This window comes from Sphaeramia orbicularis, chromosome 16 (assembly GCF_902148855.1).
Source record: "Sphaeramia orbicularis chromosome 16, fSphaOr1.1, whole genome shotgun sequence".
In the NCBI taxonomy this organism is placed as follows: domain Eukaryota; kingdom Metazoa; phylum Chordata; class Actinopteri; order Kurtiformes; family Apogonidae; genus Sphaeramia; species Sphaeramia orbicularis.
Genome location: NC_043972.1, coordinates 39,085,797 through 39,112,043, shown reverse-complemented (window position 1 = coordinate 39,112,043; position 26,247 = coordinate 39,085,797). Strand labels below are relative to the sequence as shown.

The 26,247-nt window shown below is 39.9% G+C and overlaps 1 protein-coding gene across 1 annotated transcript in view; it reads left to right on the top strand.

The window, feature by feature from the left end:
- The first annotated feature begins 8,798 nt into the window (after window positions 1-8,798).
- The window catches only part of LOC115435582 (forkhead box protein O3-like), a 36,627-nt gene continuing 19,178 nt past the window's right edge, over window positions 8,799-26,247 (top strand). Inside the window, exon 1 of the mRNA XM_030158094.1 lies at window positions 8,799-10,505. Coding sequence (XP_030013954.1) covers window positions 10,017-10,505 — 489 coding nt within the window. The 5' untranslated portion in view covers window positions 8,799-10,016. The remainder of the gene's footprint in view (window positions 10,506-26,247) is intronic.

Genomic DNA, 26,247 nt, shown 5'->3' with positions numbered 1-26,247 from the left:
AGCACAGTGCTCTTTGGTGATGAGCTGGACTCCCACTGCACCTCTACTCCACATTGCCTGGAGAACAGAGGCATAGCTAGACTAATCAGCGCCTTGGCATTGGGCCTACTTGACTATTGTGGTTGTAGCCAACCAATGACTTGCACAAGTGAAGGATTTAACTCACTGCCAGAGGCAATATGATATGCTGCATGGTTCATTTGAAGAAACTGAGACTAGAGGGACAGCCCCTCCAAAAACACTGAAAATATAAAAACCCATAATTCTATAAATGTGGTTTTCATTGTGTCATTGTGTAAATTTTAGTGTAAGGTCATACATGCAATGCTATTTTCGTAATGCTTGAAAATTGACACCTTAATGTCCACAGTGCATTCTGGACCAACTGATCAATTGATCAATTAGGGTGCCACTATTGAATTCTTCACCAGCTATTTTATTACTATTTTTATTTTTTTAAGGAAAGGTTCAAAATTCTCTAATTCTAGCTTCATTAATTTCAACATTTTCTGGTTTCTTCCCATCTCTGTGACGAGTAGTTTTGGCTTGTGGACCATATGAGACATTTGGGGATGTCATCTTGGGCTTTGGAAAACATGCTTTCTGACATTTTCTGACATTTTATAGAGAACTAATCAATTAATACAAATGATCATTCACTGCAGCCCTGTTTCAATCAATGAGACTGTGGGTTGTTGCTTATGTGTGCATGTACACAGTGAGTAGACTAATCAATCACTTTTAATATTTTGGAATAAAATAAAATCACACATACAATTATCTTCAAACAGAATTTCCAGTGCGAGAGCCGAAATCTGCAGTGTTTAAATTGTCCACTCAACCACACTTGATCCACTCTTTAATAGTCTTTGAATGATATTCATTTATAATACAATTACGTTTGCTATGCTTCGCCTCTGAGAGCAGTACACACTGTTTTTTGTCTTTAGACTGTTTGGTTGCTCTGGGTCTTTTACTGCTTTATTGTTAATATAATTAATTGGCTTCAACATACAGTTTTAGTAAATCGTATTTCTGTCAGACCTCTGAAATAGGGATAGAAGCCATTACCTGGGCATGCTTTTATTTTCCATTCCACAACACAATCTTAATTAAAACTCTTGGCACCATTGTCTTTGCCTCTTCTGAACATATTGTTCATACTTCAGAGTTGGCACTGCAGATGCCAAGATGCCACAGAAAGCTGGCTCCGGCTTGTGGCCGGAAGTCTTTAAGTCAGCCTGCTTTGAGCTGATGCCACGAAGGGTTGAAATCCAGCATCGCCTACTCAGGAACGTTCCCAATACTTGGATTTGAGTCCTCTCCTTCCTGTGTCATTGGGAGCCCATATGCTTGTTACAGAGTGTGGGTTGTTTGCTCAGAGGGGAGGAGAACCAGGGGAGGTGTTTTCCCAGACAGGCATCGATCTCCCAAGGGTGTTCTTGTGGCTTCTTCAGCTTCCTCTCCTTCTAATCCCACTGGGCAGAATAGGGAGCTGGGAGAAAAAAAAAAATTGCACAACATCATGAAGTTCAGAGGGACGACTGAAGTGGGAGAGCCAAGGAAATTAGGATGGGTCTTGCAGAAATGGGTCGGAAAAAATGTGTCCCTTTCCTTATGTGAATGAAATTCCAGAGTGCTTTTTCAGGGTGCAAATTGACAGGCACAAAGCTCTGCCTTGTTGTTGCTGTGGTGCTGTGCCTTGCTTGTGGCGGGCTGAGGTGATTACTGCTGTGCAGAACATGCTGTTCCAGGATCAGCCACACAGAGCCTGAAGCCAGCCATGCTGCCTCTGGAATGTCTGGTATGGGGATAGCGTAACAGTCAGCCTTGAAGGGACAGGACACATACGTAGACTATAGATGAATGCTATACCCTTCACTCTTCTGCTTCTGATTCGTGTCTCTGTTGAAGTATAGTCCAGCAATAAACCTTGGGATGTGATTCTTCTTCCTACTTGATCATCACTACTTTTTTTCCCTTTTAGAAAACATACTGTGTTATCTATGTGCGACTAAACCTGGCAGGCACTTACAACGTTAAATCTAAAATAAACACTATGAGTAGCACCTTGAAACTAGAGGCTTTAAATTCATGTGTTTTCTCTGTCCATAGCATCCATTTGATTCTTACTATTGTCATGGTGCTGAAGTGCACTTACGCTTTTTCCTCCTAACTATAGCTACACGGCATTTAATCATCTGATCACACTGAATTTCAACATGAACTCATTCTGTGACACATTATGACACATCTTCCTCCGTTTAAAAGCCAGCTATTTTTGACACTCGTTTCACAACATCAGTCATGTCTGAGTACACACACATTGTAGCCACGTTGTGAAACTTTTAAGTGCAGCTTCAGTCAATGAACACTTTGCATGAAGAGGGTGGGTCCTCCAGACAGTTTCAACCACGCTACCACACTGTACCGGGGGTTGTTTTGGTGAGTACTGGTGCCTGTGTGAATATATCCAACAGAAATATATGTGTGGGTATTTTTTCAATCGGAATTAACCCATAAAGACCCAAAAATCCATCACTGACCAAAACCATCTACTGATGTAAACTGTTTAATACCTGTTGATCCACTAATCCTATCAATACATGTAAATAATTTGTGTAAAATGCAGTTTTTCATCTTTTCATGGTCATCAGATATGACCCATTTGGACGTTCAGAGGCTCCGTAGTGAACATGGAAATGCTTTGATCTTCTACAACATTGATTCACCAGTAAAAGCCATGGAGTTGGATCAATGACAGTGGATGGACACACTGGATTTATGTTCAGTTAATGATAGATTTGACTGGAAAAAGTCACTTTTTCTTCAGTTTTCTCTGTTGTTGATATAATAACCCTCAACTTTACTCTGAACTTTCATGAACATTTTCATGATCAGTAAATTAAATACAGGAAATTATCTGATTTATACTAATAAAATGCAAAATACAGAGAAGAATATTATAATAAATTGTAATAAATCACTTAGAAAGGTTCGATATAGAGAAAATTTCATTTGGGAACTGACACAAAAGTAGCACTGGGTCTTTATTGGTTAATACAGAAATTAGACTCCTACACTCTAAAAGGTAATACTTGTAATTGTTTAAATCATGTTAGTATTCTTACTTATTTCTCACTATCTTGTTAATTTAAAGGGGCCATATTTTGCTAAAACTTCTTTTATTAGTCTTTGGTAAATTTATTTGTGTATTTGGACCCTAATAGTTCAAAAAGGTTGAATTTGAACCCTCCAGGTGCTGCAAACCTATCTTTATATTCATTTTGGCAAAAATTGAGTGGATTTCTACACCAGTTTTAATTCCTGCTTAATATGTTGCGTCTATAACTAGTTACGTCACGACATTTGCACATATAAGGTCAAGACTTCTGACGAACATTTCTCTGAGTATGCCGTAATTGTTTGTCAGCAGCAACAGTTGTAGTCCTTACTGAAAATATGTCCAAACTTCAAGGTGATTACCCAAAATGTTCAGTTGTTGGTTGTATTAACGAACACAAGTGGCTGAACGGAACAGAAAACACAGTCAACATCCTGGAGGGGGTGGGGCGTGAAGTGGCTCAAAATGACCTTTCTGGTGTCATTACTCAGAAATAGGGTTGAAGATGGACCTGTGGAGTTGAATTAATGAAGAATTCAGACCCAAGCATAGCATTTACAGTTTATGTAGACCACAGGGAAATGTTTTAAAATGCATAATTCCATTTTAAAAAGAGCAAAACATCACTCCTTTAAGTCATGTACTTTGAGTATTTACCCATTTTCTCCTAAAGAAGAATAAAACTAAGTTGATCTGAGAAACTGGACTTGAAACTTTATGTTCATGTATTAAACATCCTCTGGAGTCACACACCAGTCCAGTTGGTGGCATTAATTTACTTCTTTAAGCACCTTTAAGGAGGTTTGCCAACTGTCAAAAATGCCACAGAAAAAGAAGACACGAGGCACTTAGTTAGTTAGTGGCTGTCAATGAGCAGGAGAGGAACATGGAAGTTTTCTGAGGCAACGTAGAAGGTAATTTTAGACAGAAAGAAACGTTTGGATTCTCAGAAACCCCAGAAGTAAACATACACACTGATTTGAACCACTGCTTACATGTCAAGGTTCCTTTAAGTTTCCCAGAGCAGTCAGGCTCCACAGGTGTGCTTAAGCTCTTCCACCAATGTGGTTGAAGGTGTAATCAGCCGGAACACCTGTTCTTGGAGCGGCCATTTTGAAACACCATGAGTCACTGTGGCCTTGCTCAATCTAGTGTGGAAATCCTACTTATTTCCAACCTTTTGGCCTGTCTCTCTTGGGGAAGGCCTTCCTCTCTTATATCTCATGATGAGGGTCTCTTATGAGAAAGAAAAACCCAAAACTAAATAGAGATCCAAGTTAGATTAAAACTACGAGGGGCGACTGAAAAGTTTTGAGCCTAACATGGAAAGGATTAAGATATGAAGACCAAATTTGGTCCATGAAATCTTTCACATATCTTAATCCTGTCCACTAAATTTCTTGGTCATAGCAATCTTTTTCCCTGTTTTACAGGTCCCTGAACTTTCTGTATCAAGTGTTTCCTGAGAAATGGACAAACTTGAGTATCGGGCTGTCATCAAGTACGTGTATGACCTTTGCCTTCTTTGGGGTTGGTAACATGGGATGTTTCCATTGTTTTGACTGCTCCTTGGTCTCAGGCTGATAGTGATGGACCCAAGTCTCTTCCATAGTCACAAATCAGCCCGATACTCAAGTTTGTCCATTTTTCAGGAAACACTTTACAGGGACCTGTAAAACAGGGAAAAAGATTGCTATGACCAAGAAATTTAGTGGATAGGATTAAGATATGTGAAAGATTTCATGGATCAAATTTGGTCTTCATATCTTAATCCTTTCCATGTTAGGCTGAAAACTTTTCAGTCGCCCCTCGTATTTAAATATCCTGTTCCTTTCACTTTCTTTTCTACCTCTGTTCTTGCCTAACTGCATAAAATTACCCATGTACTGCTTACATCAGGTGTCACCAACCCTGGTCCTTGAGATCTACTATCCTGTATGTTTTAGATGTGTCCCTCTTCCAACACAACTGACGGTCGTTATCAGGCTTCTGCAGAGCTTGATAGGCTTATCATTTGAATCAGGTGTTTTTGGAAGAAGGATACATCTAAAACATGCAGGATAGTAGATCTGGAGGACCAGGGTTGGTGACACCTGCTTACATGTATGTGTATTGCTGTTACGGTATTTTGTTTGAATAAAAAAGTAACCCTGCAACCCAATCATTCTTTGTTGTGCTTTCTTCAGTTATTTAAGTTGCTTAGAAAGACCACTTTAATTTTACTTGATATTTTTGAGTAAATTAAATGAATGTAACTAGTAGATATGAAGTAAACTGAACTAATGATCACGTTTACTTACCTTTTTTGAGTGCAACTAGTTTCTTAGATTCGATTCGGTAAGATCAGCTTGTCATATTTTACAGTGTACCAATGTAGCCCTACTGTTAGCCACTGTAAGGTTTTAAATTGTACATTTGAAACAATTAAGCATTTCTTTATTACAGCATCTCGAAAACACATAGGCCTACTGTATTCTTATAAATTAACAACATTATACTAGAACCGTAGGGTTCTTTGGCTTTGGTTCCTGCTTCAACCCGCCCATTTTCTTAGTACTTGCGAGGGTCTATGGCAGGGGTGCCCAACCCTGGTCCTCAAGGGCTACTATCCTGCATGTTTTAGATGTATCCCTCTTCCAACCCACCTGATTCAAATGATAGGCTTATCATCAGGCTCTGCAGAAGCCTGATAATGACCGTCAGGCGTGCTGGGAGAGGGATACATCTAAAACATGCAGGATAGTAGCCCTCGAGGACCAGGGTTGGGCACCCTTGGTCTATGGGGTGAAGACAAGAACCCAACATTCACAGTTATACTTAGATCCAACCAGAGCCTCCTATGTACATTTCTACAGAGAACCCCTCTGTGATATCATGGTTCCACTCAGAAACCATTATAGAGGATCTATTCAGAACCTTTCCATTATGTTTAAGTGCAAACCAGAACCCACCCACCCTTTTTTCAAGAGTTTCATCACACTGAAGACAGAGGTCATCATCCATCCAACCGCCTACTGCTCTCATGGTGTTACAAGTTCACTAATGCAACATAAAGGTCAGCGCAACTCAACATGTAAGACACAACAGAACTAAACATAATAGAATAAAACAGATGAACTGGGTCTGTGTAGAACAGTTTTATGTTGGGTCAATTTTTAATGTTATACCCCACACTGTTCTATCACATTTGCTCAGCTGTTCATAACAACGTTCACCGTACATTTATTTAAATAATGGCATTCTATATAAAAGTGCTGTAATCATGTATTTTTAATGAGATTTCACTGTTAATGTACATAGAGAGTGAGGGTTGCAAAAGTTCACATTGCCACCAGTGATTTACCATCATGGAGTAAAGCGCCAAGACTTGCAGATCCCCACGGTGAATAATCGCACTGGGTCCTGGATAAAAGTCTAACAGACGAAGAACAAGAGAAAAATCTGCAGACCGTGTTAGGGTTTATTTCAGCTGTGTCGTTTCAAGCATTGCTCTTCTTCAGACTTGTAGAGAAACATGTACAGAGAGGCCATATTTATTACCCAAAGTCCCTTGGTGTTACCGCATGTGAGCAATCATCTTACAAAACTTCACACTGTCACCAGTGATTTACTCAAGGACTGCGTAAGTACAGAGGGAAATGTACTTTTTCCTTCACTATTTTTAACTGTAGTTGCTTGTTACCTCATATATCAATAAGAATAAATGATAGGATGAATGCATCATGAGATTAAGCAACATTAACCCAAAAAGACCCAGCGCTATTTTGGTGTCAGTTCCCATATTAATTTTTCTCTCTATGGGATTTATCACCATTTATCCCAATATTATCCTCTGTAACTTGTGATTTTTCAGTGAACATCAGGTATTTTCCTGATTTTAATTCACTGATCATGTAAATGTTCAGAAAAGATCAGATTTAAATCGAGGGTTATTGTAACAGAAACAGAGAAAACTGAAGAAAAAGTGAGTTTTTCAGTCAAATCTATCCTTAACTGAATGTAAAACAAGTGTGTCCATCCACTGTCATTGATCCAACTCCATGGGTTTTACTGGTGAATCAATGTTGTAGAAGATGATGGTGTTTCCACATTCACTACGGAGCCTCTGAACATCCAAATGGGTCATATCTGATGACCATGATGGGGTGACAAACTACATTTTACACCAATTATTTACATGTATTGTTAGGATAAATGGATCATTAGGTATTAAACAGTTTAGATCAGTAGATGGTTTTGGTCGCCAGTGGCTGTTTGGGTCTTTATGGGTTAAAAATGAAACCGTAACTGCATCTATAATCATAATCCGGGGATATGATGTATGTCACTGGGCCGTACTGCCCTTTGACTTTAACCCATAAAGACCCAAACATCCACCGTTGACCAAAACCATCCACTAATGTAAAATGTTTAATAAATTCTGATTCAATAATCCTATCAATACATGTAACTGATCTTTTCATGGTCATCAGATATGACCCATTTGGACGTTCAGAGGCTCCGTAGTGAACGTGGAAACAATATCATCTTTTACAACAAAACCCATGGAGTTTGATCAATGACAGTGGATGGAGACACTTTGTTTATATTCAGTTAATGATAGATTTGACTGAAAAAAGTCACTTTTACTTCATCTTTCCCTGTTTCTGATGTAACCCTCAACTTTAATCTGATCTTTTATGAACATCTGCATGATCAGTAAATTAAATATGAAAAAATACGTGATTTTCACTGAAAAAAATGCAAAATACACAGGATAATATTACAATAAATGGTGATAAATCACTTAAAACAGAATAAATATAGAGAAAAAATCATTTGAGAACTACCACAAAGGCAGCACTGGATCTTTATGGGATGTTTTAACAGTGTGTTTAAATACAATACTTTTTTAGATAAGGGAAATATGGAAGTACCTCCACCACCACTGGTTGTCACTCATGTTACGCATCAGGATTGGTAGCTCAAGTACTGAGTGTAAAAGTCCATGAATAAGTAATATTCCCCCCTCAGCAACCTACAATATAACAGGTGTGAAAGTAGTAGAAGAAATCGACTGTTGGTGAAAAATATACTGTGGATGAGTAAAGCTGAAAGGTTGAAGTACAGTATGAACCTGAATTTTGACAGAAAAAAAAAACTCTATATATAAGGAAAAGCAGCCAATAGGAACTGAGCACCTGTGTCTGAGTGCCCGCCCAGCTGTCAGATTTAAAGAGGGGTGGTGGGATAGAGAGGGGGCTGAATACCCACCCCCCACCCCCTCCACCTCTCTCTGGGTCTGACCAGGGATATGCCAGCCCTAGTTTTACGTGGAGAAGATAATGTGCAAGTGCGTTACTGTCCTCATGTGTGGTTGGCTCGGAGCTGAAATGGTTTTTAATTCTGGCCTCTGAAAAGCCCCGTTTCACCTCACTCCTCTCGGATTAAAATCTAGGGTTACCTAATCTCTCGTAATCTGAACTAAATCTGTCTAATCGGCATAGAAAATTACACTCACTGAGGTATAGCCCGCAAATAATCATCAGAGGTGAAGCTTCGGTGCGCACTGTGAGGTCTCCCTGAGGGCATGACGCACAGGGCGCACCGGACGAATTATTACGCTTAAAGACAAAACAGTCACTGATTTTCTTTTTTTTTCCCTTTTTTTTTTTTTTTTTTTTAAAGACAAATAACCACGTCGAAATTTTGCAGGAATTTCCTCCCTTATGTAGTTTTTACACGCTGTTGCTTCGTCACGGCTGGACGTGGAGACTGGGACACAAAGCCTAGCGTTACGCGTTGCCAGAAAGAGCATTACGCGAGTTTTGTTATAAAAAAAAAAAAAAAAAATGTGGTTTGCTCCCTCTGTTCATAATGGAGATGACAGTAAGAGAAGGAGAGGGAGGGAGAAAGAGTCGAGAGAGGGAGAGAGAGAGAGAGTAGAGAGAGAGAGAGTTCGGGATTTCGCTGTAATCATGTTCGGAGAGTATTGATTTCGTGAGCGCACTCCAATTGGCAGCATCTCCACTACAGCGCCGGCGCGTCATCCTCGGTTCACATCGACGGAACGAGTTGTAAGCAAATGAGAACATGTGTGGGATCTGAGAGTGAGAAAAAGCAAGAGGGTAGAGGGGAGCAAAAGGAGGTGTGATAAAAAGCCAATTTTATCAACCTGACAAGTGGATACAAGATTTGATTGCAGGACTATTTTTCCTTTTATTTTATTTATTTTATTTTTTTTTTTTTTTCAGACTGGAAATTTATCGATTCGTCACATGCGCACGCCTCTTCATTATAATTGCAGACAGTTGGGTGCTGTTCAGGCTGAATGGACTTGAATGTGGCGCTGCCAGCTTAATCCGTGCAGACTGGAAGATTTAATAATTCACGGTAATCACGCATTATCGCCTCAGTGGATGCTCTCTACACAGCCCTGGTGATTTTTTCCTCTTTTTTTAAATTTTTCTTGTTGTCTTCTGGAGGATTTTTTTTTTTTTTTTTTGTCGACGACTGCTCTTCAAATATGCTCCTTATCTGAAATATCATCTGTTGCTGCAACTGGATTAAAAAGCCCATATGACTGGCTCTGACACGCGTTTGAGATTGACTGTCTTGAGGTGATGTGAGCTGAGAAATAATAAGCGTTTTAATCATTTGATTTTTTTTTTCTTACTCCCAAGTAAAATGGACGAAAAATTATTATTACTTTTATTACTTCTCTTATCTTTACACGCGAGGCAGTGATTTTTTTTTGCTGGTATTCATTATGACCATTCTACTCTGTTGAATTGCCTCTTATTCATTCAGACTGTAATAGCCACGTTACAAGGCGAATTTCAACAGGAACCGTGGAGGTATTTCCCTCTGTTGCTCCTCATTTTTATTCACACCATTCTCATCTGAAGGGTAAATGTTGATGATGGAGGACGACGAATTAGACGCTCATCAGGTTGATTCGGATTTCGAGCCGCAAAGCCGGCCTCGCTCTTGCACCTGGCCGCTGCCTTGCCCGGAGGATTTTCCCGGTGGACACGAGGTCAGAGGGGGTCTTCCACTGGCCAACATCAAGGTGGAACCGGAGGATGTCCCGGCTTGCAGAGCGGGGCTCGTAGGCGGAACACCGGGAGAGCTAAAGCACCCAGCCGGCGCTCCGGCACCCACAGGCGCGACGCACCCATGCCTGGCTGGCGCGGCTCTAGATGTGACCGGACCGTTACGCAAAGCCAAATCCTCGCGGCGGAACGCGTGGGGGAACCAGTCCTACGCGGATCTCATTACCCGCGCCATTGAGAGCACCCCCGAAAAGAGACTGACGCTGTCACAGATATACGACTGGATGGTCCGTTATGTGCCCTATTTCAAGGATAAGGGCGACAGTAATAGCTCAGCCGGCTGGAAGGTAAGGAGAAGAAAAGAATAGAAAAAAAAAAAAAAAAAGACACAGGCCAATGTGACGGGGGCTCTGATGTGTTAATCACCGAGTGTCTTTTTTGATATTATTGAGGGTTATTTCATTGACTAAAACCATTGTGATTGTCTCACCCCTCGTGCCATACACATGTCACCGTGGGATTCCGTGTTGGTTACGCATGAATGGTGCCATGCGTTATCTTGTCTTAGTTCATTACTGCCGTCAGTCATTCTAATAGATCATTGATGGCAGGATGTAATAGACTGGAGTGGAGTCACTTGGTGTGTATGTGTGTGTGTGTGTGTGTGTGTGACAAGGCTTTGCTCATCCCAGCTGCAAAGAGCAGCTCATGAACAGCATCTGTAGTAGTGCATGAAATCACTAGAAACAGGAGCACACTGGGTTAATCATTGACTTCATAAATCTAGTGAGTACAGGCTAAAGTGGCAGATCAATAGAAGAGAATGTCCCGTGCATTTTTTTTTTTTTTTTTAATCCAAACATCACCTTAAAACAAATACTTGAATCAACAGTGGGACACTTGTTGGAGATCACAGGTCAGCTGCCCACAATGTAAATATTCAAAGGGGTGTCCTCCACTGACCACAGTCCACTGCTGCTTGTCTGGCCGAGAGCCTAGAGTAACCTCCTGGACATCTGCCCATGTTATCAGCCTCTGCTCCAAGCCTCATCTTGTTTCTATTCATTATGGCTATCTGAGGACAAGAGGATGGGGCAGGGAAATCAGCAGGGCAGCAGCGCTTGTCCTGAGGGTGAAACTCTCTGAGTGTATAAGTCCTTGAGACTGCATTTGCATCTGGAAATGGCAGCCCATGGCAAGATAGATGCTGTACATTTTGACAGTTCCTTATAGATGTATTGTTGCTCATCCAATTCCTGTTCCCCCAGACTGTTTATGTTCTAGTGAAATCCATTACATCGCATATCTGGTTAATACAAGAACAAAACTACTAAACAGGATTTTGAGATGACTTCACCCTGGCGAGCCCTATCTCTTTTCCAGTGTAAACTCATTATTGAACAGGCACTTACTGCTTACAGCTAAATATATCCACTTAAATACTTACAGGAAGAAATATTGAGTTGGCACTATTACAAGATTCCAACTTAGCTAGAAGAATCTAGGTGTGTTATTCACAGAAAAGTAATATAAGATGAAAATTCGTTGCATTTTTATGGCAACATAGATTCATATTTTCTTTGTTTGTGAGGAATCAGTCTTTTGTCGCAACATGTTGTGTTGCTGTTGTGTAACAGAAACTCTGTCACCCGGTAAAGTTGAGTCTCCTCATTTCACCTCAGCCTTAATGATAAGCACCCAACTGACACGTTAAGCTGGTCTCATTCAACTGAAGGTTTGTCTCAGGTAGTTTTTTTTTTTTTTTTGACTAGCACTGACTGCAATTACAGCAAGATGTGACATCTTCAACCACAGGCCCACTTTATCTTTTTGACCAAAGTCCCAGTCTGCTATTTATGAACCTGCAAATTAGGGTGTTTGACACTGGCAGTCTGAGGTCCTGGGCTATTTAAGGCCACAGGCGAGACATGAGGCCCATTCCAGGTAATGACTGGGGATTAGGTAAGTCGTTTAAAGCAGGCAGCCATAATGTTAGTAACAGAGCTGACCTGGTTTCGGTCAGAGGCAAAGTAGTAATGTAAACATACACTTTAGAGGCACATGTGTAGCCTATGGACAGACTCCACATGAAGAGCAGATGGACAGAGTCAACATGTTCATCAACATGTGTAAATGTTACTCTAATATCTGATGCAACAGCCTAGCTAGGCTGCAATAAATACATTCAACTTTAAAGTAAACTTGTCGAGTTAAATAAGTATCTCATTTGGAGTTGCAGGACTTTGAATATATAATGAAGCCCTGTTGAATATGTTTTGTTAGGAGTGTGACAGAAGGTCATAAATCTTCATTTTTGCGTACTGTGGCAAACCAATTTTTGCAGTGCATGACAAGACATTTATATGCAAATTGTTTCATTAAGTTAGCCCTGAAATAAAAATGGGTGTGGACACAATACATGATCTGTTTTAAGAGAGATTAACAGTTGCATTTCATGTGTATAAGTCACCTTATGAGGCTAAGCAGGCCTCGGTTAGCTTGAAGCAACATGTTGAGATTCAGGCCCTTGGCTCTTTTCCAAAAACAGGTGCTTTCTCATATGTGCGATTTTAAAATCATATACAGCCAATTATATTTGACAGCAGCTTTTGTGAGTTGAAAACCACCACTTATACACTGCATGCGCAAGGCAATTGATGCAAGGCAGTCTGGAAATTTAAAAAAAAAAAAAAAAAAAAAGATAAAAGAATTGTTGGTAAGCTGCTGATGAAATGAAATGAAATTAAGTGGTATAGCTTGGCGGTTTGCGTAGGAGGCGGGCGGGGGTTGAGTTGGGCTTGGTGGTGCTGGCGGTAGGTGGGGGGGATGACCAGCTAAAAGCAAAAGGAACCTGAGACTGTTTATCGAACCTGGAGTGTATGTGGCGCTTCTAGGAAAATAATTTTCTCAAGCAGATTGTGGGTTATAAATTATCCTGCAATGACTGCTGTTAGAAAGGACGGGATGCTGGTTTGATGATGGTACTAGACAGCCCATACACCTAGACAGTACCATTAAGCTTCTATAAATACCTAATAGCTTCTGACTTCTAGGAAAGCTGCAGTGTTCTGAGGTCATGACTTCCTAATCAGTGCCTTTACTGGAGTGGAGTTACATAAAATTGTGCGCTTTGTTAACTTTACACTTTCCATTGGTGCTGTTTGCCTTTACTGGAGTTTAGAAACTTATGCAGTCTTTTTTATTCGAAGTGCTATCTTAATCCAAAGTACAAATTTGAAGAATTTAAGATAGTGATTGATTCTGACTTCTTCCCTCATGGTTAGATTTTACAGCTTTATAACAAATTACTGTGTATCTGAGTGCAAGCGTCAGCGGTTGCATGCAGATGCTTATTGTAATTCTGTGTGGGAGAAGCACTTGTCAATTGCAACAAAGCATCAGGGTTGATAGTGTTGTGTGTCTTTGTGGAGGTTAGCGCAGGGGGAGGGGCTGTCTACTTCTATAGGCGTGTATGTTTGGGCCTGCTGATTGGTCTGACAGCATGTCACTGCAGAGAATGGTGCGTAGTCTAGCTTTTGACTTCCTAATGCCTCTAATGGTGGGGTTTAACTGGAACTTGGTGTGGGGATAGTCCTGCAGGCGCCTAGAAGTTCATTAACTTCAAGGGGGTTACATTATGCCATTGTTGTGCTGGGGGGTTCGCTTTATTATATATGTCAGCATGAGTAGGTATGTGATGCAAAATTCATAATACACCATTGCTTTTGGTGGATTAAAGCATCAGTAGGCAGTAGTTTTTTTCCATAGTAACCTTTCAGCATTTGGTCATACAAATAGTCTGAGAGGAAACTGGACTTCTCATGTAGCGTCAGGACATCTAGCCTGTGAAATGATATTTTGGCCAATCACAGATCTTTCCAGAGCTGGGTGACTGAAAGCTATAATGACCAATTGCTGTCAAGACTGTTAGATGTGTCTGTACAGAGGAGACACTGTGTCTCCCAAATGTGTCAAAGAAGCAATATGACAGCCCTCCCACCACTGATGTTTTAACTTTTCTTTTCCATAACAGTGAGAAACGGCTTTGCATCATCCATCTTTATATATCATCTATGGTTAGGACAAGGAGGGGGGAGTCATAGGAGGAGGCAGTGTATATTTTCAAGTAGAGAGTCGAAGTCCCACCCCTTTCGGTGAGCCCCATGGGATCTTACTTCTGAAAAAATATGTATCGAGGTTGAGAGGCAGATACAGACACATATTTTAATCATGTTTGAATTATGCATAGGGTGTTTGTCAGTTTAGAAGATTTTTTTTCTGCCCACTGCAGCATTAAATGGTATTTTGACCATTTAAAATTGGTGATGCCAACCTCTTAAATATCGCAAATTGGATGAAAGCAACTGCAAGTAAAGGATATTTATATGAATGTGGTTTGTTTCTGCTGGTTTGGATGCACAGCATATAGTTCCCCCTGAGTGTATTTGCAGTTTGGGGCTTTTCTGGCACTTGGGCCAGTCAGATGATGGGGACTTGCGCTGCAGGGCAGTAAGAGTGCCAGGCACTCACTCAGACACTTTAATCCAAAGTGACTAGACTGTTATTTATAAAGTGTCTGAGGGTCAACAGGGCACAGGGTCAGAGGGTGACCGTTATCAATCAGCTCAGGCCAGACGATGAAACTGCTGAAGACAAAATGAGGGAAATATGATAGAGATGAGAAAAGGAAGGACAGAGGATAGTAAAGACAAACTGTAAGAAGTGAAACTATGAGGAAACACAGAACAAATGTCTGTGGATGGTCCATATAGGTAGAGTTTTATCTTCTGTAACAGCTCTTAACCCCTGTCTCCACAGGCAGCCAGTAGCGGTTGTATCAGGTCTGGATCATATCACTTTATCTAATTGATTTATAGGTAAAGAGACATACAGACTCTTATAATCCTGTCACTATATGCACAGGCTTCTGCAGCTGCAGCAGAGACACACTTAGCAAATATGAAGGATATGAATGTCAAACGTTCAACAGAGAGTGTGTTTGACAGGAGCTTAGCATGAAGTGGAGAGACTTGAAACTTTCAGTGTGTAGAATTGCGTGCCCGTGTGTTTTTTTATGTGTAAGTGCAGGAATGCGTTATGTGTGCATGCTTGTGCCGCTTGATGATGGCCGGGGAGTCTGGAGAGACTGGAAACTATCCTAGACTTCAGCTGATTCATATTTTATCCTCCGTCTTGGCTCAGGGGAGCAGAGTAATTTGAGAGTGCGACAGACACTCATGCACACACACATACACATACACAAGCTCACACACTCGCAAAATGAGAGCATATGATGCATGCTGGACAGATTTATGGTGTAGGATTATGAGCACCTTACATCTCCCCTTGGCTCCTGCAGCCAGAGCCAGGTTGGGTTCAGGCAGTATATTCAGGTTGAGCTGGGTATGCGATGCCAAGAAGCCCGTTCTCAATGCCTTTCCCCTTGCAGCCTCCAGGCAGCCGTGGCAGTTCATTTCTCATTGAAAATGATTAATGTACATGCAAATTACCAAAGCATGGGCATGCATTCAAATATGAGAAACAGCAATCAAGAGGCGGTTATATGAAAAACAATATAATTTTGACTTTGATATTACTTCGCTGTCTTTTATCACTCCATCTAGTAGACACCCATGTTATCTCCTGTTTCATCTCTGTCTCGTTCTTCCACTCCCTCTATCTTCCAATCCATTAGACATTCTATACATTCTCTCAGTATTAGTGTTTTTTTGGCACAAGGGCCTATTGAGGTGAGGAATCTTCCTCAAGGGAGCTATGGTGTCAGGATTTTGAGCTTTAGCAGTCGCCTGCCAGTGATCCAGACTGCCTTAAGCAGCGTGCCTCCTCTTATCTAAAGGGAAATCTCATATCTCACATTATCTCAGAGATAATAGGATAACAATGCTGGATTTTCTCCAGCCTGACTCCTCTAAAACTACTGGGTCCTTCGGAGCAGAATTCAAGGGGATGAGACCATCAAGTTCCCAATTTGACAGGGTTGAACTAATTTGGATGTTCTTCTCAGCTCAACTGAACTTCAGCTGTTGAAGCATTTCTTACAAAGCCTATTGGCCCATGGCTGTGTTTTTTTTTCTCTTTTTTTTTTTTTTTTTTTTTTTTTTATTATTATTACAGCCATTTGGTGACATTTCTCAGAATATTAAATACTCTTCAGTTTGGTTTGGAAGCTCAATGAATGCATGAAAAAGTTATCATTCTTTTCCCATCATACTATTTAGGGTGATGGTTTCCACTATTCCCTCTGGCTCCGGCAAACACATTTGCACAAAACACACAACACACTTGTGCCTCCTCAAACCACCCATGGAGGAACACTCTGTTCTTGGGTGGGGTGAGCCATTTTTGGCAGGGGAGGGGGCTAACTGAAAGCGGAACTGACTTTCTTTGGTGATGTTTTGCTGTCTGATTTGTTTTGAGACCTGGCTTAGTTCTGCCATGATTGGCTCATTTGGGAGGTGTGGCTGTGTTTGGTAAGTGCCCACAATGTTTTTTTTTTTTATTTATTTATTTTTGCCAAAACCATTTACAGCTGCAGTGGCACAGTGTGGTGTGTGTTTCACTGACGTTGTGTTAGTTTGATGTCATGGAGATTTAATGGGAGGGGGACCGATTTGAGTGCTACACACCTCTATTTAATTCCAGCAGACTATTATGAAATTGAGAGGACAGGGAGGAACAGAGTGGCCTTCATCTTTATGCCTTGTTGGCTCTTCAGGACACACAATCAGCTGTAGGCAGAAACCCACAACACCCACATTTCAATAAAATGTAAGTAAAAGTCACAATGTTCCTACACAGTAACCCTCCAGCAATGTTGTATTGACAAGAGTAAAAACAGGAAACAGTTTATTCCTGTGACTGCTTGTACTGTATCTAGTTCAGAGAGTTTGTAAAATCAGAGCAGAGGAATAGTTTATAGCACCCAATAATTTAATAATATTCTGAAAATGTAATAAAAGTGGATAAAAAATGTAGTAAAACCTAATAATGCTCATACCACTAATGTCATACAATGTCACAACTGATACTCTGATAGGTTTATACTATACTATACTATACTATAATATACTATACTATACTATACTATACTATACTATACTATACTATACTATACGATGATATATCTGTATACTTGATACATATGTTTATACGTAAATTGAAATGCACTAAAAACCCACTCCAAAACCCACTCATATCTCTGCTGAGTGGTCATTGTGCAAAGATTGTTCTTGTGACCACAGTGGATCTTACATTAGACGTCAGAAGATGATGAAAGCAGGAGGAGGTTGCCAACGTTACACCAGCAAGTGGCAAACACAAAACAGCTGATTCAGTCCCCCCTGTGGATGTGGTCCGTCATCCACTCACTTTCAGATCTTATATATATGACATACATAAATTACTAAAACACATAAGACAGAAAATGAACATAGTATTACATTATCAGTCAAAAATATTACATTATCAGTTAAAAAACTACCCACCTGAAAATGTCATGAATTCTTCATAATGTAATAAGGTATTACATTATTGTTAGAGAGGTTATTACAATATCAGTCTGGACATTTTATTACATTATGTGGCTTTATTACATTTTCTGTTAAAGTGCAAATTTTATTATATTTTCAGGTGTTATTACATTTGCAGGGAATTATTACATTACTGGGTTCCACACAGCTCACAGATTTTTTTTGTCTGATAGCAATATTGCTCCCAGAATTCACTTCTTAGAATAAAGAATTTTCCCTCATGACCAGAAATAATATGCAATAAATGACTCATCATCCCATAACTGGCTGAAATTGCAGAAATGAAATACTCTGTTATGCTGTTTCCTAATGTAATGTGGTTAAGAAAATGCCCATTGTTATTACATATGCTCGATCAGTGGAGCGGGCTGAATGAACAGGATTCACACATCAAAAGGCTTTTTCTAATATGTGAGATATTTGCCAGATTCACATTGCAAAGTCAAGTGCCTGGTGTTTTAGAAGCTTAATCTAATACAGTCTGCGAGTTCCACACGTCGATCAGAGGATGAAGTTATTCTGTCCCGGAGAAATGTTGTTTGTATTACAAATGTTGAAAAGAATTTTGGATATTCACTTCAGCGTGTGAATAAAATGTGTTAGCCTGAGTGGTGATAGAAATTTCTGTCCCTGTGTGTAGTGGCATGCTTGTTGCTCATCTGTGTCAATGTGCATAATGTGTGATTGCTGTGTGTGTGTGTGTATGTGTGTGTGTGTGTGTGTGTGGGTGTGGGTGTGTGTGGTTATTTCTGTGTATGCACTTCATGTGTTCCTTCCCCTTCTCTCTGGATCAGTGTGTGTCTGTGTGTGCATGTGGGTGTGTTGAGGGGGGGGGTTGATGGGCTCAGTGGGAGCCCGGGTCCTGGGGGAACAGCTCTCGTTAATAATTCAGACGAGGCTCATTATCAAGGCAGCGCAGATTTCTCCCTGATTCCACCTTAATTGCAGGCAGGCTGCTCCACTCAGGCAGGCGGTAGTCACGCTGGGTCGACTCTCTGTCTTTTTCTCAGGGCCTGCTCTGTTCGACTTTGTTCTGCTCCGTCTCCACTACTCACCCCTATCACAGCTAGACGGCCTCGGGCTTTCCCACTCTGTATTAGCGTACACCTTAATAACCACAACATACTATGCGCATGCTATTTTTATTTGTACTTAAAGATGTGCCTCATGTATTTCTGATTAGAGACAGACCATTCACTGTTTGGGCGTTGCTATGGAATGTTTTATTTGTTGGCAAACAAACATACAGTTTGCTGGATGATGTAGGTTGTAAAACTGCAGCATGAAGCTGATTTATCAATGATCTGATCAGCATAAATTACTCTTCAGTGACTTTACAAACCAGTAATTTCATCTTTAAATTATTTATTAGAAATTAGGGTGCAGTGAAATTCTTGGCCGATACCAATATCAATATTACTTTCAGTTTATTTTTTATGTTTTTATTCTTATTCATCCCCTCTTAACAAAGAAGTCTTCATTTTAAGTATAAAAATAGCTACTATTTTAAAGTCTTCAGCCCTTCACATTATCTTTGCAGGAACACAGATTCAAACATACAAAGAAATGAACAAGCCTTTTAATACAACCCAACATATAAATATCTGCCACTACCACTTGGTTTAAAGGCACCTTATATGCTGATATTGGAAAGTATTAGCTGATACAGATGTCTCAGAGATGTATTGTAGCATCCCTTTCAGGAAGGAATGGCAGAATGGCATTTCCATTGTTGTTGTGATATGGACATGTCTTGTCATATGGACAAAAAAGAGCTTGGAACAGAAAAAAATATTTGATCTCCTCCATATTCCCACAAGGTTGTTACTCTGTGGTAGTCTATTTATGATTATTTGGTGTTTTAACTTTACATTTCTATTACAATAATGCAGCGTTTGGTGCATTTATGAAAAGATACAAAGGCAAAGGAAAAGAAATTACTGAGATTTTAATTATTTTTATTGGAACGTGCTATTTCAAAAACACATATACACTGGAAGTGTAAGCTTGCAGACCCTTTGGTTGATGAAATGTTTATGTTGTGTGTGTGTAGGCTGCACATTTTAACAGGTGAATTAAGTGAAAATGTCTTTTACAACTAAGTTATAGCAAAATTTTCAAAAGTAACTTTTATCCTTTGCCATATGGTTCTTGTGAGTTTTTTTTGGACAAAGCCATAGGAGCGAGGCTAAAGAGCCACATCTGGCTCAGGAGTCATGGGTTGCAGACCCCTGGTCTACCTGAAAGGCAATAAGCAAGAAAAATCATTTTATTTCCACGCACAATCTATTCACATGCGAACATTTGACCTTTCAGATGAAGCCAGCCATAACTCTCATATAAAAAAAGTCATATCGTTATTGAAGTTTTAAAGGCTGATATAGTGAAATTAGAGCAACATGACATAGAGAAATATATACCCAATATCATCCCACCCACCCAATATCTGGACGCACTGAAAATATATTATGCATGTTTTTCACTTTATTAGAAACTGGATAACTGTTGAACTGTACATCCAAGTCAAAGTAGATGTACAGTATTTTTAGTATTTCTTCTACTTATGTTCATTTTGCACAGAGGGGCCTTAGAGTTTTAATTTAAATTTTCTGTATGTGATGTACAAATGGCAAATCCGGCAATAAAGCTGACTTTGACTTTTGACTTTGAAGTTGAAGTAATAAGTAAATCTGAATCAATAACATTAAACTCACTTCATAATCAACAAGTGGTGCCAGGTACAACAAACCCCGCCCCTGGCACCGATCCAGCTGATGTCATCATGTCTATGCATGTGGTGATGTCAGCATAGCAATTATATCAATCAATCAATCAATCAATCAATCAGTCAATCAATCAATCAATCAATCAATCAATCAATCAAATTGTATTTATATAGTGCCAAATCATAACAAAAGTTATCTCATGACACTTCACATATAGAGCTGGTCGAAACCAGACTCCCAAGCCAATTTACAGAAGCCAGCAGAATCCTCCAGGAGCAAACGCTTGTGTCTTTTGACAGTGGTGAGGAAAAACTTCATTTTAATTGCCTTAATGTGCCAAGTTTGAAGTAAATTGAAACAAAAATTATGTTTTTACAGACTTTTGAAATTTCACCCATAAGTAAATGGGGAAAAAAAAAGATTTTAAAAATTCCTTAAAAAAAATTTAAACTTTGACCTGCTTTTCCCAAAATGTACTGGTATCTATTCTAGGTCTCTGGCAATCTATAATCCCAATATGGAAGGAATTTAACCAAGCGTTTTGCTGCTACAGACATTTGAAATTTTACCCATTATAAGTAAATGGGGGAAAAAAAGATTTTAAAAATTCATAATAAATTTGAACTTTGACCTACTTTTCCCAAAATGTAATCAGATCTATTCTGGATCACTGGCAATCTATAAACCCAATTTGGTATGAATTCAACCAATAATTTTACTGCTACAGTGTTAACAAACAAAGAAACAAACACCCTTTGGGGGGCGGGGTAACAAATGTGCCATAAAAATAAAGGTGGGGGTGATGTAAAAAAAAAAAAAGCCACTATTTTCATTCAAAGTCACTGATTCCACTTGAGAAACCTAACATTATGCATTGGTCGCTCTCAGCTCTGACCTCTGCTGACATCAATGGCAACTCACAAAACAAACCAATTAATTGATACGTCATTGAAATATTAAACAATGGTTTTGCACGCTGCAGGTTTTTCTCATGTCCTGCAGGTTTAAAGGACAATTCTTTTTTGTAACAGCACTCTCAAATGCTCAATCTTTTTAAAAATTTTTATTTATTTTTATTTATTTATTTTATTATAGCTTGCCGTCTTTATCCATAGAATATGTTTGGGCGTCAGACTCACAAGGCACCTTAAACTCCTTCACACTTTATACATGACACCATAAATCTAGCTAAAAATATTTGACTGATTAAGCAAACAAAAGAAAATTATCATTAGACGCAGCCTGTGTGTGATTTATGGTTCATTATGACTCAAGTGCCATTTGTGTACTTACAGATCCATCTAAAATATAATGCCCTATGATACACACTACACATAGCGTAATGTGTTTTCCTTTGGTTATGAGCCTTGTGAAATATTATAATGGTGGGTTTATCCTTGAAATAGCCTATAGCATATTATCATACTGATGACACTATAGAACGTGTGTTGCCATGATTGATATCAGGCTACAATAATACTCCTCTTCATGCCCATCTATAGGCTTATGTAATGTATCTTGTCTTCATAATTTACACTGACTGATGGGTTTTCATTCAGTCCATTCACTGAAGCCCCACCGTGAGAGCAACATAATGGGCCTGATCATGTCGTACATGTATATGAATATTTCAAATCAAGCCATTGTAACTAGATGGGGGCTTTAGATAAACAACACAGATGCTTCTTTCTCTTTGCTCTTGCTATAAGATGAAGTGCGCTCTATGCTGTATTTCTCTCCCGGCCACAAAACTCGCCTCCCACAAATCACAGTGCCCATATTTCCTAATTCAATTTTTCTCTTGGTCGGATATCTCTTCCTGTATGCAAGGGATTGATGGTCATGTGCATGTGTGTAAATGTGTGTGTTTACGTGCACGCATATTGCCATGTCTGTCCCTGAAAAAGAGATGATGTATGCCAAGCTAAACGGTGTATTTCACAAAGCTCCATCTCCAGATCCTTTCCTGGCAGCCACGTGCCACGTCTCTCGCTCTTCTCTGCCTGTCCATCAAGCCCCTGTCATGAGCCAAAAAGAAATGCAGGGTAGGTGGGTGGGAGAGGAGAGTGTATAAGGGCCGTCGATCAGTTTACCTGAGCTTGGCGGTCCCAGCAGGTGATGGAGGGAGCCGCCTCACAAAAGGGAAATGTAGTTAACGTTGACTGATAGCGGGTAGATGGGAGAAAAAAAAGGAGGGCAAGGGGAAGACGAGTAGAACAAGAGTTATGTTAAGGAAAGATGCTATGCTAATGGCTGGTGGTCTACATTTTGTTGAGCTGTAATGTCAGCTCTCTCACCCATATACAAAATAAATGCTTATACTTGCACCTATGTTTGAGGTGTAGCTATAGATATATTGATACAGATATATTGGTCGGAGGGTATTAAATGGCTTTCAGGTTTTTCGACTCTAAAGTGAAAATAATTATTATACCTGCCTTTTTTTAGCACCATGTGGCAAAAATTTCATAAAGAACTTTCGACATATTGTAATTCAGTAGTGTTAGAAAAGAGACCTATACATAACTCAGCATGGAGAAAATTTTTAGTCTGATTCCTCATTTTTGAATAGTTACAGATGTTTTTAGACAGATCAGAGGGTTGACAGGCTGTAATTATTAATCGTTGATCAGATTCTGTCACATGCAACCTGGTATGACTTTACTGCTGTACTCTGTCTCCACAAAAAAGCCAGAAAAACTGGTTTCACTTTTCCATAACAATGACACACCAGGTCATATGTATTTAAATTTAACATTTTGTTTTGGACTGAGAGGAAAGAGCTGCAAGATGAAGTTTTCCATCAGAAAAATGAGTAAATAGTTGCATGTGAATGTAAATGCCTTTAAGAGACACAGTTGAAATCGCACCTAAAACACAACTGTGCTGATATACACATATCTTCAAATATTCCGAAAAAGCTTGCCTGTCTCAGAAATGTTGAGATTATACATGTTCATGATTTGCATAAATATATAATGGAAAAGTGAATTGGTGGCCGCTTACCTTAGCTGAAAAGACAAAGCTAACCGGGGGGGGGGGGGGGGGTGTCACTCTACTAGAGTGTGTACATGTGTGTGCATATGGGTATGTACATTTGTATGTGTTAGACAACACATGTGTGAACAAATCTGTGTGGGAGCCAGCATATGTGTGGGGACGTTCCAGGATTGGGGCTAGCTTGCTGGGTTACGAGGTGATTGTGAGACCAGCTGGGATTGAGGGGGAAGGGGTTAGTAAGGGTTGTGTTGTGTATGTGAGGAAAGGTATAGTTAGGCAGGGGGGCTGAAATCCTTTTCCTCTCCAATTGGATTTGTATGTCACTGGCATGAATCTGGGTCAGGACACTGGGTCCGGTGTTTAGTATGCTGACCGTGTGAGGTCTGAACCGCTTGTAGCCCTGAATGAACCCAGCACGTCTGCCTCGCTCCGACTGTCTCCTCTCGCCTTTTCTCTTTTTCCGGTCCTGTTTTTTCCCAATCCTGTCTCTTCCCCCTCTTTCCCCTTCATTTTCTCTCTATGCCAAGAGCCTTTTTCTATCCCCCTTCCTCTGTCTCTGCCTTTTTTCCTCTCGTACCCCAGGCTTTTTTTTTGCTACCCTTCTTTCTCTCTTTTTCACTGTCAGTCACTCACGGCCTTCTCTTCTTTCCTCGCTTGTTCTATTTCACACTCCCCACAAAGTAGCCTTTTTATCACTCATTTCCCTCTTCCCTCGCTCATTTCTCCTGCTCCTTTCATGTGCTTTTGAAATCCCCTTTTCATCTTTAGCTCTCTCTCGCTTGCTCTCTCCCTCACACATACACACTAGCTCATTCAGTCATTCTTTTATTATCCCAAAACTAAAGTGATAAATGGCTCTCTTTCTTCTCCGTAAATGTCACTCGGGGAATTGTCTCTGCTCATTGATTGACTGGAGTAGAAGTATGGCCACACATGCACATGTGCCAGTCACGCACACATGCATGCAGGCAAAATGAGAAAGAAAAAAGTACGCAATGGGGAAATGATCTATCATTAGAGGTAGAGCTCAGCTGAAACTGCAGTCATCAAGGTTAACATCTGGCCCTCACAGGCTTTGTGTTCTCACAGAAGCTCAGACACAGATACAAGAACTTGGGTGGTGGTTCATGATGAAGTATCAGCTCTCAACAGGGCCTGGCCTTCCCTGGAGTGCTGGAAACTTAACAAGAGATCAATCTCAGTTATGCAATCGACAATTTACCCACTAGCCTGTCCTTTCCATTCTTTCCTTAAAGTTACAGGAGCTGAAATGAGGTGAAAAACTGCAGCCTTCTCCACTGTATCCAAATCAAAAGACTAAATATAAAGAAGGATGACCTGATGTTGCTGTGTGAAGGTGAAGACACCTATTCAAGCATCTGTGATGAGCCACAGTGTAGCGTCACACCTGATGGAATCTGAGCAGCTCAAAAACATAGCCAAGAGTTGAGCACAGTCTTGTTTCCTGTCAGACAGCTTAAATTACAATATGCTGAAAGGTAAATATAGATTTTTTGGCTGGTGATGACACAAAACATTTGTGATCTGAGGGGTTGAGTCTAAAATAATGTGACAGTAGTGGGCTGTCACGCCAAAAGATAATATTGCCATCATAATCGAGTTGGAATGCAATCTTTTTTATTGATATAATGAAATCTACTGTACTTTTATTCTAGAAACTATAGAAAATGAATAGAAAATAAAAATAGATGGATTTATGTATATCACTGCTGAATTAAAGATAAAACAATGTCCTCTGTAAATTATTATTCTGGAATTAAAATGATTAATACCCAAGTTTACTGAACAATCAAGTTAAAGAGTGTCACCTATTAATTATTTAAACTGTGTTGAACTATCGCAGTTTTGTAAAGAAGGGATACAATATTTTTACACTTCATAATAAGATATAAAAATGATTGTTGTGTCATGCTGCTGCTTCTGCAAAGCAACTGTGTAAAACCAGGCTTATTGGACACAAATGCCAGAAACTCAGTCTCAGCTGAACTTGTTTTTATTGTTATCATCATTTGCAGTAAAGTCCTGCAGGTTAAAGTGGACTAAATGAACAGTTTAATTAGACTTAAATACATTCGTGTTTACCAATATGCAGAAAAAAAACCCATGTTGCTACGTTTCAGTAAAATACTGTACTTAAACTGGCCATCTGATGATATAAAATGAGTATGGCTGGAGTGCAAAAGGACAGACCTGTTATTCATTTATTCAATAACATGATCTGGATAATTCTTCTGAAAAGCAAATCCTACGCCAAATGAATTTCAGATCCAAGATCATAGATTGGCCAGCCTATGTGACACTGAATACATAAGTGGTATTCCCAGTTTGATTATTTGGCTTTAGCTTGTACTTAACTGGCAGAAAAATGCCAGCCAAAGGAAACAGGCATCAGAGACATTGTGAGAGCAAACTGTGTGCCAAATGTGTGTGTGTGTTAGTAAGTAGGGGTTAATAATGCTCAGTCATTTTCTTAATCTCTCATTCACCCTGCCTCAGGCACTGAAGCTTGATAAAGGTCAAGACTACTGGTGGTTACATGTCGTCTTCCCTTATTTCATTCTCTCCACTGCACAGCAGGGAGGAGGGAGGGGGGTACCGAGAAGAAAGGCTAGTCTACGGCCAGCGACGATGCTGATCCACGTCTTTATTCTAAGAAGCTGGATAAAGAGATTTAATAGAGAGACAGTGGGGAGACACGGGCGGCTAGCTCAGTCAATGAAGGGGAGATGAAAATATTAAATTGATAGAGAGACAGAGATAGTCATGAAGAGGGAGGTGAGGAAAATGGAGAG